This window comes from Jatropha curcas, chromosome 9, assembly GCF_041381405.1.
Source record: "Jatropha curcas cultivar XTBG-Jc1 chromosome 9, XTBG_Jcur_1.0, whole genome shotgun sequence".
NCBI lineage: Eukaryota > Viridiplantae > Streptophyta > Magnoliopsida > Malpighiales > Euphorbiaceae > Jatropha > Jatropha curcas.
The window spans coordinates 1,094,622-1,107,216 of NC_143159.1; the positions used below are offsets into that span (position 1 = coordinate 1,094,622).

A 12,595-nucleotide genomic window follows, 5' to 3' on the forward strand; every position below is an offset into this window, starting at 1 on the left:
AAATAGAGATTAAAAAATCAAAAATTTGTTAAAAAAAAAAGTGAATGCAGAAAAAGTAAAGTGCTAAGTCCGCTTTTATTTTTTTTTTTTTCTTCAGGATTATACATATATATGTTTTCAAAGAACTTTTAATTTAATTTTGAAAATGAATTTTTGGATTTGTTATTAAATTGGTTTAATATTTCCTGGTACCAGAATTGTTTTTTTGTTCATGTTAGAAAAAAATTTATTTAATATTAATTTCAAATATAAACTAAATCAAAATTTATAGGTCTTAATCGTCTAAAAATAATTTAATCTTAATCAAGTTATGAATCGAGATCAAAACTCACAGTTTCGAAACTGAATTAACGATTTTGAAATATTAAAACCGAGATCATGCTTAGGATGAAAATATATAATACTATCTGCATCATATGTATTATTTTTCACTTTGATTTTTCCAACTTTTATCCAAGTTAACAGCTGCGCGGTATTATGGCCAAGAGCATTGGAAACGGCAATGGCAATTTCTGCCGTAGACTCTGAACTTCAAACCATTAAACAAGTAAAGAATAACTGTACTGACCCCCCACACCACGAAAGAGTTAGACTAGGAAGTCCTTGTAGCAATACGCATCAAATGAGGAAAGTAAAGAAGTATACGAACGCACGAGGAATGCCCCACGTATTAGAGAACTTACACCACAAAATGTTTGAAAGCAATCCGATTATGAACGAGTTAAATCTTATTTTCCTTCTACCCAAACAAAACATGCATAAGTCAATGACCCTACTTCGCTCCATTGTAAATCCAAATGAGTAAAGCTATAATGAATTGACTTTATAACAGAGAGAGAGAGAGAGAGAGAGAGAGAGAGAGAGAGAGGAAGATGAAGATTGAGGGACGTGCTATTGGGCTTGCTTAACTTCAGAGCGGCTCAGTGGGCTGTAACTTTTTAGTTCATTTACCCGATTGGTTAGTTTATGGGCCAGAAGAGCCCACGGAAAAGTATCGTTTAAAACTAGTTGAAAAAATTAAACGAGACACGACCACATACTATAAGAATTACAAGTGTAAGTCAAAATATGTAAAAGTCGCCAGTTGATATGTATGCTCATCTCATTTGGATTGGCATTTTATTATTGTTTAAGCTTATATTCGACTGAACTGCCTACCAAAAACTATAGCCATGGTATATAATTATATTAATTTGAAGTACGGAAATATTCTCAGGTTTTAGGATATCGGACTAATTTTTTTTACAAAAATATTAATTCAATTTAAAAAAAAAATGATAACGATCCGAAATGATGGACAATTAATATTCCTGAAACGAGCTTTTTATCCGTAAATGAGATGCTGATCTCCTGGTAACCAAACACATCCGTAGAGTAATCTAGAAATGTTGCTCTCACCACGTCAACGGAAAACATAGACCCAATAACGACCTGCCACGTTTTCTCATAACGTCATGGTTCGTTCGATTATCCACCGTGGCAACTTTAAGCCAATCAGAGCGGTCAACCAATTCAATTCGTTAAGTCGTCCGGTGGGGCCGTCCAGACTACTTAGTTTCTCCACGTCAATTGACGAAACTGTTACCAATTAAATTCCGCCACGTATAGAGTGGGAAATCATCAACCGTGCGATCATCCACGCTGGCAGAATCCACACAAATTTAATCCAGTGAGATCAGGTCTCCGGAGATCTAAAACCCCTCTCTTAAAACCACTCTAATAATCACGGCCAAAAAAATAAAGCACGGTATATAAACCAACCTTCCCTCATAAAGCAAGTAACCAAATCGAAAACCAGAAACCTCCTCACTGAGATAAGCTAGTAGAAGCCGAAATCACCATGAGGAAGTGGACGATCCCTTCCGCTTTGCTTCTGTTGTGCCTTCTATCTGTCATTTCAGATCAAGGTACTGTTTTACGCTTGCATAATAGTTCATTTTTTTTAAATCTATCATTTCCAGGAATAAGATTCTCGGTGTTTTATTAGTGCTCAATTTTATTTGCAGTTTTTTCAAAATTTTTGTGTTGATGGAATGCTCATTTCTCTTCTTTAGTTTCCTTGATTAATTTTTGGGATGGGATCTATGGTTTTGTAGGTCGAAACTTACACGCTAACGCAGAGGCTGATTCACAGAATCCTGTAGATCCTCCAAAGGTTGAGGAGAAACTTGGAGCCGTTCCTAATGGTTTATCTACGGATTCTGATGTGGCAAAGAGGTGTGTGTGTGTTAAATGGGATAAAATTTGTCAGTCTCTAGTGCTTGGATTTTGAATTTATGTGTTGATATTGGTTCAGGGAAGCCGAATCCATTTCAAAGAGATCACTCCGTAGTAATGCGGAGAAATTTGAATTCCAGGCTGAGGTGTCTCGGCTGATGGACATCATTATCAACTCTCTTTACAGCAACAAAGATATTTTCCTCAGGGAGTTGATCTCCAATGCATCCGATGTAAGCACACGAAAAGTTGGTTATATTTTTATATTTGCGTTTGCCTTGTCAATTTATGACGTCCGGTGATTGATAAAAATATTTATTTGAATTTCAGGCCCTGGACAAGATCAGGTTCCTTGCCCTCACTGATAAAGAGGTTTTGGGTGAAGGTGACAACACCAAGCTTGACATTCAGGCAAGTTACATACCCAACAAATTTAATTTCATAGCTAAAGTTGTTCTATGCGATGTAGTTGTAAACGAATGACAGCGTCAGTGGTTAATTGTTTAGCACGACTTTGAATTGTTGGAAAGATATTAATTATGATATTTACCTTCAACTTGTTAAATGCAGATTAAGTTGGATAAAGAAAAGAAGATTCTTTCAATTCGTGACAGAGGTATAGGTATGACGAAGGAAGATTTAATCAAGAACTTGGGAACCATAGCAAAATCTGGAACTTCAGGTAGATATTGTGTGCTTTTACATTCCTAACTATAAGAATCTGAAAACAATTCTGATAAAAATTGCAAATTCCCAGACCAATTCTGATGTAAATTTGTCTTCTCTTGGTCTAGCATTTGTGGAGAAAATGCAAACAAGTGGAGACCTCAATCTAATTGGTCAATTTGGTGTTGGGTTCTACTCTGTGTATCTTGTTGCTGACTATGTCGAAGTCATTAGCAAACATAACGATGACAAACAGTAAGGTTTTTTAGTTATTGACTTAACTAATTAGGCTGTTTTAAATGTTGCACCATTAACAGCTGTTTAGTAAGAATTTTTTTTAGATATTAAAAATTTGCTAATTGTGGCTTTTAGGCATGTATGGGAATCTAAGGCTGATGGAGCGTTTGCCATCTCTGAGGATACTTGGAATGAACCACTGGGACGTGGAACTGAGATTAGACTGCATCTTAGAGACGAAGCGGGAGAATACTTGGAGGAGAACAAATTGAAAGTCAGTATTTTTAACATCTTGTTTACCATGTTCTAATGCTAACCTGTTCCATCTCTTCTTTCACTCTTACCTCTTATATGGATATTTGGCAATAGTGGTTGTTCTTTTCTTGTTCTTTATTGCTTCCCTCATTGGTGTATACAGTCTCCCTTTAGGTTACAGCGGTTGGTCTTTTTATTTGCAGGATCTGGTCAAGAAATATTCTGAATTCATAAACTTCCCAATCTATTTATGGGCTAGTAAAGAAGTTGATGTGGAAGTTCCTACTGATGAAGACGAGTCAAGCGATGAAGAGGAAAAGAGTAAGCATCAGTAGACAGTAGTGTTTGTTGGTGAATTTGCCTGCATTTATGTGTCAAAGTTATAACGTCTTGTTATCTTTTGTGATTTGCTTTTGTCTATATTATTGTCACAAGCAGCAGAAAGCAGTTCTGAGGAAGAAGAGGAATCTGAGAAAGATGAAGATGAGGATGCAGAGGAAAAAAAACCAAAGACAAAAACGGTGAAGGAAACTACTTATGACTGGGAACTTTTGAATGATGTTAAGGCTATTTGGCTACGAAATCCCAAAGAGGTGACAGATGAAGAGTACACAAAATTCTATCATTCCCTAGCAAAGGTAATTTGTCGTTTTCAGGTTTCTGTACTACAAGTAAGATTGGCAGTAACCTTTTTTTTTTTTTAATATTCTGAAATGTATAGTTCTATTCAACATTATTATACCTTGTATTGCTCAACAGGATTTCAGTGATGAGAAGCCTTTAGCTTGGAGTCATTTTACAGCAGAAGGTGATGTCGAATTCAAAGCCGTTTTGTTTGTGCCTCCTAAGGCTCCTCAGGATCTTTATGAAAGTTATTACAATGCAAACAAATCAAACTTAAAGTTGTATGTTAGACGCGTCTTCATCTCAGATGAATTTGATGAGCTGTTGCCAAAATATTTGAACTTCTTGAAGGTATTGAGGATAAAAAATCATTCTATTGAGTTTTTACACTGATCAAATAACTGGCGTTATTGAATCTCGAATTGTTGACTCTTTGAGCAGGGTCTTGTTGATTCCGACACTTTGCCACTCAATGTTTCAAGAGAAATGCTCCAACAACACAGCAGTTTGAAAACAATCAAGAAGAAACTTATCCGGAAGGCCCTTGATATGATCCGTAGAATTGCTGATGAAGATCCTGATGAGGCAAAGGCTAATGACAAGAAAGGTATTATTACACGTAGTAAGGGTTTTGTTTCGTAACACCTGGGATGTTTCTTTGGTTTGTACTTGAATGCACATTTTAATCAAATTGGACTGGTCTAGTCATCCTTCTGCTCATGCCTTATTTAGTGCAACCTGGACATTTTTTCATCATTAACCCTTAGCAGCCAACTTCCTTTCTGTGATCCACACTCTGTTTATTTGACATAATGATACTTGAGTGTGGAATAGCTGATAGCTATGAAACTGAATGCAGATGTTGAGGATGCCAGTGATGATGAGAAGAAAGGCCAATATGCAAAGTTCTGGAATGAGTTTGGCAAGTCTATAAAACTCGGCATCATTGAAGATGCAACTAACAGAAACAGATTGGCAAAGCTTCTCAGATTTGAAAGGTAGATTTCTGTTTCAATACATATTTCCCCAGCTGGTATCAACCTTATTTTTCCATGGTGATAGCTGATGGTGCTTAAATATTCTCATGCAGCACAAAGTCAGATGGTAAATTGACTTCACTCGATCAGTACATCTCAAGAATGAAATCAGGGCAGAAGGATATCTTCTACATAACTGGCCCAAACAAGGAGCAACTAGAAAAATCTCCATTCCTGGAGAGACTCAAGAAGAAAGGTTATGAGGTATGATCGATAAACATTTGCACAGAGGTCAAATTTTTTAGTTCTTCAACATTCGTTTCCCAGCACTACTAGCTTATATTCACTGATGTTCTTGATTTTCTGGTGGTGATGTTCTCGCAGGTCATTTTCTTCACAGACCCAGTTGATGAATATTTGATGCAATATTTGATGGATTACGAGGACAAAAAATTCCAGAATGTTTCTAAGGAGGGCCTAAAGCTTGGGAAAGACTCAAAAGACAAGGAACTGAAGGAGTCTTTCAAGGAGCTTACCAAGTGGTGGAAGGGTGCCCTTGCCAGTGAGAATGTGGATGATGTGAAGGTCAGCAATCGTTTGGATAACACACCTTGTGTGGTTGTCACATCAAAGTATGGATGGAGCGCAAATATGGAGAGGATAATGCAATCTCAGACTCTAACAGATGCTAACAAGCAAGCATACATGCGTGGCAAGAGAGTGCTGGAGATTAACCCAAGACACCCAATCATCAAGGAGCTTCGTGAGAGAGTAGTCAAGGACCCTGAGGTACCTTTCTGGTGTTACTTGATGCATGGAAGTACTTAAATTGACAAAATATGGATTTTGGTGTTAGTTTGTTACTCTGGTTGCATGTTTGGGATGAAGAGTGTTGCTGCATTCTGCAAATTCTTGACATGTGCATTAAAAATTTCAGATTTTGGTCATATATTTCCTGTTTTTAATTGTCATGTAATCGTGCTCTTCAGGATGCGAGTGTCAAGCAAACAGCACATCTAATTTACCAAACGGCACTTATGGAGAGTGGCTTCATGCTCAGTGATCCCAAGGATTTCGCCTCCCGTATCTACAGCTCTGTGAAATCTAGCCTGAATATCAGTCCAGATGCCACTGTTGAAGAGGAGGAAGATGTGGAGGAACCTGAACCTGAAACTGAAACTGAAACTGAAACCGAAAAGAAAGAATCTTCCAAGGATGATACAGATACAGATCCCTCGAATGCTAAGGATGAGTTGTAGATTGAAGTGGTGGGTTATAGTCAAAGTAGTTCTTTTCCTCAAAATCCAGTCTATTGAGACGAGGTCATATTACTGAGTCATCTCTTTTTCAGTTTGTTAATCTTGGAAATACTAGTTCTTAGTGCTAATGTAGTCACACTATCAGGAATTTTGCTTTTTGCATGCAATTGATGATGAGTGTATTTTCTATGCAAAATTTCTCTCTGCTTTGGAAATGTCTTTTCGAAAGCAAATTACCTTATTTCTTTTTCAATTTTTAAAATTATAAAGTTCCTATACTATAATTTGGACACACATCAGGCGACAACACGTACACGGTCCTTAGGTAAAACAAACAAGTTTATTTTTGAAAAGGCCATTCAATTTGGACAAGTCACCTGTCGGTTTCTTCAATGTGCAGCTCTCCCGCCATAGTTGTTTAAGTTTATAAGCTGTCGTTGCACAACGAATTGCTTAGTCGTTGTTAGACATGATCATGGTCCAGGCTGGGGCCATTTTTCTTCGGCCCTCAGCCCCGCTCAGAAAATTTTGAAGCATCGCATAGATTTCATGTCTGGGCCGGCTCAACCCGAATCGAATTCCTTGTGGGCTTTGCTTGAACCAGACTGTTTTCAGCCCTGTGATCAGGCAGCTTGTCTTTTCTATCATGCATCAAGCCATGCGTTATTCATTAGGTGGAATCCTGCGAGTATTATACACTTTAATACGCTGTGGTTTGACGACCTCTAAAATAACAGAATTCAACCCAATTCAGTAATTCAGACCACCAGCAAGAAATTATAGGTAGTAGTTCATTTTTGTAAAATATGTCATTTCTAAAATCAGCATATCCTTCTATATTTCTTCCCTTCGAAGAAGAATTACAATCCGAGTACGAGATGATTTAGTTTATTTTACTATTTTTAAGAAATACAACATACTTCCAGTTTTTTATATTAATAATTTTGCTGTTTTAGATCTAATATGTGATATATTAAATTTTAATAAATTGTCTAAGCAGAGGAATCTCATGTATTTACAGTCAATGATTATTCAATCATTCTTTGGTGCATTACACCTTACAAGCAGAGAAATGGAATTTTCTTTGTATTAATTTTTGTCAGTAGTCTAATATTCAACGAACCAAATGATGATCATCTTTCTGTTAGACTTTTTTAAGTAAAGTTTGATATTCCTTACTTTGTTGAAGAGGGACAAAAATCTCCATGGCTTTCTAGTTGTAAATCATAAGTTCCAACAGAAACCCACTCCGGAAAAAGGAGGCAGATCCCGGTGGCGGTGACTGACAAAAGAAGCGGATTTGATTCTCCAACTATTGCCTTTACCTTACAATATTTTAGTTTATTGTTCTTCATCATTATTCCTTACTTTGTACCAAGGCTCGCAGCTTCACTCAGTACCAGACCTTGCCTTACTGGGACTTGACCTATTAATTACCATATCCGCTCATCTCTTTAGAAAATTAATAGAACAATTCCCGAATTTCTTCAAGAAGAGTCTTACTATCTATTATTATGCCATCAAGATAAGATAAGAGAGCTTGATGGTTTTGGATTTCTCCAAGGATGCATTTTTATTCATATTGAAAAATAATATATATATCTTGATTTTAATTTTTATTTTTTGGGAATCATTTGGTATCCGAAATATACTAGTCCGATTTGAATTTACACAAGATGAATCAATAAAGAGAGTAAAGTAATCCTACTGAGTTTTAAAAGTGTTCTATACCCAAAACTCAAACTGGATACCTCTATAGCTAAGTGAAAAATGAACCTTACCATCCGTCTCATCTTTTATGGTTATTTTTAAATTAAATTTTATTGTTTGAATATTAATAATAAATTCAAAATAAAAAAAAAATCTAAACTCTAAGATTTTAAAAAGTCTAAGAGAACATAATTATGTGAAAAAGGAAAAAGAAAAAGAAACCCATTTAATCCAATGAAAAACAACTTGTAGAAAAGCACAAATTAATAGACCTAAAGAGATTTGTGTTTATTAAATGAAAAAAGAAAATATGTAAAATGATAAATTTTAGAGAAAAAACAGAGGCAATATTGAGATAGTAGTTAAGCCATAATACATTTCTTACAGTTAATTTCACAAAAGGATCAAAGGTTAATTTTTTAAAGTAAATGTAATAAAAAGAAATGATGGGTGCATGGCTGATTCTCGTAGACATCATCATAATACTTGTCTTCACAGCAAGCATCATATGATCATAAATCTAACAACGAAGCTTGCAATTCCAGCAAAGTGGGGTTCTTTTGGTACATACCCACCACAACCACATTACTCAAGATTGAAGATTCACAGTAAAGGAACTTTCTTTTTTTTCTAAATCAATTACAATAATCATTAATTTTCCAATCTTGCAATTCTCTCGTTTTCTAATTTTTTTCTACAAGAAATTAAATAAAAATAAAAATAAAAATAAAACCCAACACTTCATATATAATTGCTATGCTTCCTGGAAAAAAAATTAAAAATTTATAATTTTTTCTATACATGTATGGCCTGGAAAATTGGCTTTACGATCTGGAATTGCATCATCTGTTAGTCAGCCTTTCCTTTCTATGCAAAACAGCTCCAAAAAAGTCATCATTGCATGTGCATTTGGAGAAATACCAGAGTTTATACTCTATAAATAAAGGAAAGAGAGGAGCTGACAGGAAATTGTAGAACCAATCAATGCCAAGAGCCAAGCAGAAGAAGGAACAGCTCTAGACGAACCTCCTGTGAAAATGTCTGTCCACCATGAACTATTGATCCCGCTTGGCTCGTTCCCGGATCCTGTGTCTGACCCAGTGGCTGTACTCGTAGTCGTAGTTTGAGACCCTGTTGCAGATTTTTGACTGCAGAAATAACATTAATTTCAATTAGCAAATTATATACATTAGCTTGACACATACAAAACAAAAGCAATTAAGGAGGAGAAAAAAATGCAACCCAGTACCAAAAAGAAGAGAACTTTGCAGATTCACCCAAGAATCGCATGACATTATCAACAAGAACAGTCACACATTGCTAAAATGGATGTAACCGAATAAAGCGAAAGATTAGTGGAGAAATTATGGTTACCTAGCTACTGAAGGGCAGAATGTTATGACATAATCAGCTCCTGTACATGTAAATGTGCTAGTGGCATCATCATAGGCATAGCTATATGATCTTGGACATGCAGCTTTAAACATCTGCGAATAAACAGATGGCTTACACGTGTCTGGTGTCGCAAATGCGCCGCTACAACAGTACTCAGGTGTTCCAAAAGCCTCACAAGCACTCTTACAAGCCTGGCCTGATCCGTCCTTTAACTCTGCCGGACACTGTTGGTTTAAATCGGTTATACACCCGGTTGACAAGCAATTACCAGACCCACGATTCGGTTCAACAACCATTGGTAAGTTGTATCCATCAACTAGACTAACATCGTAGAAATCTTGTGTACCAGACCCGATTGTGAATTCTGCTAGAGTGGCAGGTGGCTTAGCATTTCTACCGTTGCACTCAATTTGGTTAGAGGCACAATCAGCTGTTAGGCAGCTACCCTGACCAGTAGCCGGGTCAAATGTGCAACCAGTTCTGCCCCAAAATCGACCCGACCAATTTGGTGGTGATTGAAACGATCGAGAGCCGCCGGGAGGAAGCTGGAATCCGGTAGTTTCTAACGGAGAACTACCAGCATTGGACAGAATACCAGGCCATACTGTGTAGCCACATCTGTTTATTAGAGTAAATGTAGCCCCTGATATACCTGCGATAATACAGGAGTCAGTACACATTACAAGCGATATAAAAACATTCGGGTATCTATCAATTAAAAGAAAACTGTAAATTACATACCTTTGGAGATTGTGAGCAAAGTGAGAGCTATGTATAAAGCAGAAGTAGAGGAAAAAAGATCCATTTTGAGAGAATTGGAGGTTATAATAAAGAAGAAGAAGGATGAAAAGTAGTATTTGTTTGGTAAGAGAGAAATCAGAAATGGAAATGGTGGGATAGATATGGGAAGGGAAGCTATGTCACCCTTTGTCCTCGCCTCTGTGTTGTATATAAATATAATGGTGAAACTGTGGAAGTTGCAATGAAGCGACCAATTTCTTTTTGTTGAGACAGGGAAGTCAGTTCCACGTCATACATGATAGTCAAACTATGGAAGGAGGTGGTGTTAGTGTCGCCCAATTCAATTTTATCCATCCAAATACTTAAATGCTTGTGAATATCAATAATAAATTAATAATCATAATAATAATAATAAAACAAAAACATGTGAACTCCATGGTCAAGCTCATTTTAGTATATATCATATACACCTTTTATAATATTATAATTTATAAAAAAAATTCAGCAATATATATAAGGTTAAAATAAAATTGTGAATTATATAAAAAATAATAATTCTCTCCTAAATCAATCCAATTTGGTAAAAATTTTTATGTTGAAAGGGTTAGAATCCTATGAGTATGCAATATTTGATGTCTTTTTCCATTATAAAAAACGCACAATGAAAAATAAAAAGAAAAAATTTTAATTTGAGTCACCTAAATTAATTTAATGGCGATATGAATAAATCAAGTTGCCGATTAATGTCTTATCTTTCCTTTTTTATCTTGTGATTGTGATAGAATTAGTACATATAATCTATCATGTTTGTGCTTTCGTGATCTCACTTTGTCTGGACATAAAACTCCTGTGGGCTATAATATGGAGATTTGCCTTTATTTTTAACTTCTATTACATCAGCCAAACTCACCCTAATCTATATATGTACACACACATGTGGTTCGCTTGCTTTTATTAAATGTATATAAATTACGATCAATTAGAATTTAATTTAAAGTTTCTTCAACTAATTTTATTAGTTAAAAGTAACTTGATATAATATGAATTTGAGTAATTAAAAAGCAACAAATATATCTAAAAAAAAAGATTAAGAGCTATTTTATTTATAAATTAACGAAATTCATATTTTCAATTGACAATAACTTAATGTTACTGGAAAATATTTTTTAAATCAAAATGATAAATAAACTCATTTTCCAATTAAATATATAAGTAAGTACACAACTTACAACTACGTATATTTATGGAATGGTGAAGATTTTTTAATCTCTTCATACTTTAAACATACGAAATGCATTATAAACATTAGTCATCTTCGAAGAAAATAAACAATTCAAATATGGAATTTAGAAACGTCCAGTAAACCATATACGTAACCCATACATTAATTATATTTCCTAAAATCACAATATAATTGCACATTTCAATAATAACTATGTTTATTGGCAAAATGAGATAGTTTTGCATACATTCATAATCCTGTATTTTCACATTTTATTTTAGTGAAGGGCATGATGGGTTTCCCGCGAAATTTGAAAGACTACAAATAATCGACGAAAGTGTATGATCAAATTTATGTAAATCATTTAATATTTCAGTAAACCGAGCCCACCAAATTAAGCAAATCCAGCAAATTAATAAACTACGCACAGACCTCCATTTTCAAAGTTTTGAAAATTTGGAGAGGATTATGTTAAAGAAGCTGGTGCTTAATTCAGTTAATCAGAATATCTACACTGCTTTGGCAAAAGTATATTTAAATTTGATTTGCAAAACACTTATTCGACCTTCCTAACGTGTTTGAAGAAACAATTCCACGAATCTCTCCATCGTATACCTTTTTAAAAATAAAATAACCAATGCGGCTATCTTGCACGATTTGTAATTCTTTCATCTTTCTAATGGAACTAGATTCCTAATCATCAAACACTCTGATTTATACTTATAATACTAAATAGGATTATTCATAGTGTGACCAATAAGAATTTTTTCTAAGTAAGTTCTGATTCTGGAAATTTTATTTCTAATTGTAAATTTTTCCTTTTAATAGTCATGGGTATAATTGTATTCGCCAAATTCATCCACAAGCTAATATAAAGATTCATTCTTTAGCACGAGCTTATTCAGATATACTATATAGAATGTTGATACAATATTATATGTTTTTTTTTTTCTTTAATGAAGTTTCTCTCTTTATTTTTCAAAAAAAGAAAAGAAATTTTGCATTCTCAGGTTCAATTTAACACAAATACTAAAAAAAAACATTTAGATTCAGCCTAATGTAAAATAAATTAAAAAAAAAAAAAAAAAAAGATAAGCAAGAAGAAAGGTAAATTGCATGGCTCCAACATCCATGGGACTATGGGAGGCCACGAGTGACCTAATTATTTGATTTTTATAATGTCATTGTTAGAGGCAGTGCATGGGAAATTGACACTTGCATGGATAATTGGGACATGGATCGTGGGGCGGTGGTGGCATGCATAACTGGATCCTCATCCTGGTTTGCCACGT

At 35.0% G+C, this 12,595-nt stretch overlaps 2 protein-coding genes across 2 annotated transcripts; one reads left to right on the plus strand and one right to left on the minus strand.

The window, feature by feature from the left end:
• Positions 1-1,727: 1,727 nt before the first annotated feature.
• SHD (Chaperone protein htpG family protein) lies at positions 1,728-6,431 on the plus strand. The gene is made up of 15 exons (XM_089725867.1): positions 1,728-1,907; positions 2,097-2,217; positions 2,297-2,450; positions 2,548-2,628; positions 2,788-2,899; positions 3,012-3,138; positions 3,256-3,394; positions 3,579-3,696; positions 3,814-4,013; positions 4,135-4,350; positions 4,441-4,606; positions 4,859-4,997; positions 5,090-5,240; positions 5,361-5,765; positions 5,966-6,431. The coding sequence occupies exons 1-15, from the start codon at positions 1,841-1,843 to the stop codon at positions 6,233-6,235; spliced, it is 2,466 nt and encodes an 821-aa protein (XP_089581993.1). The 5' UTR covers positions 1,728-1,840; the 3' UTR covers positions 6,236-6,431.
• A 2,109-nt stretch (positions 6,432-8,540) lies between these two features.
• On the minus strand, positions 8,541-10,383 carry TLP1 (THAUMATIN-LIKE PROTEIN 1). The gene is made up of 3 exons (XM_012218391.4): positions 10,082-10,383; positions 9,320-9,992; positions 8,541-9,093 (listed from the first exon to the last, which is right to left on the minus strand). The coding sequence occupies exons 1-3, from the start codon at positions 10,143-10,145 to the stop codon at positions 8,880-8,882; spliced, it is 951 nt and encodes a 316-aa protein (XP_012073781.1). The 5' UTR covers positions 10,146-10,383; the 3' UTR covers positions 8,541-8,879.
• Positions 10,384-12,595: the final 2,212 nt, after the last annotated feature.

Excerpts from the sequence above, each read along its gene's own strand:
- SHD (XM_089725867.1), top strand. The coding sequence starts at position 1,841 with ATGAGGAAGTGGACGATCCCTTCCGCTTTGCTTCTGTTGTGCCTTCTA. Across the intron at positions 2,451-2,547 it reads TGATCTCCAATGCATCCGAT|GCCCTGGACAAGATCAGGTT; the intron begins GTAAGCACACGA and ends TTTGAATTTCAG. Across the intron at positions 2,900-3,011 it reads AGCAAAATCTGGAACTTCAG|CATTTGTGGAGAAAATGCAA; the intron begins GTAGATATTGTG and ends CTCTTGGTCTAG.
- TLP1 (XM_012218391.4), bottom strand. The coding sequence starts at position 10,145 with ATGGATCTTTTTTCCTCTACTTCTGCTTTATACATAGCTCTCACTTTG. Across the intron at positions 9,993-10,081 it reads TTTGCTCACAATCTCCAAAG|GTATATCAGGGGCTACATTT; the intron begins GTATGTAATTTA and ends GTATTATCGCAG. Across the intron at positions 9,094-9,319 it reads TTCTGCCCTTCAGTAGCTAG|TCAAAAATCTGCAACAGGGT; the intron begins GTAACCATAATT and ends TTATTTCTGCAG.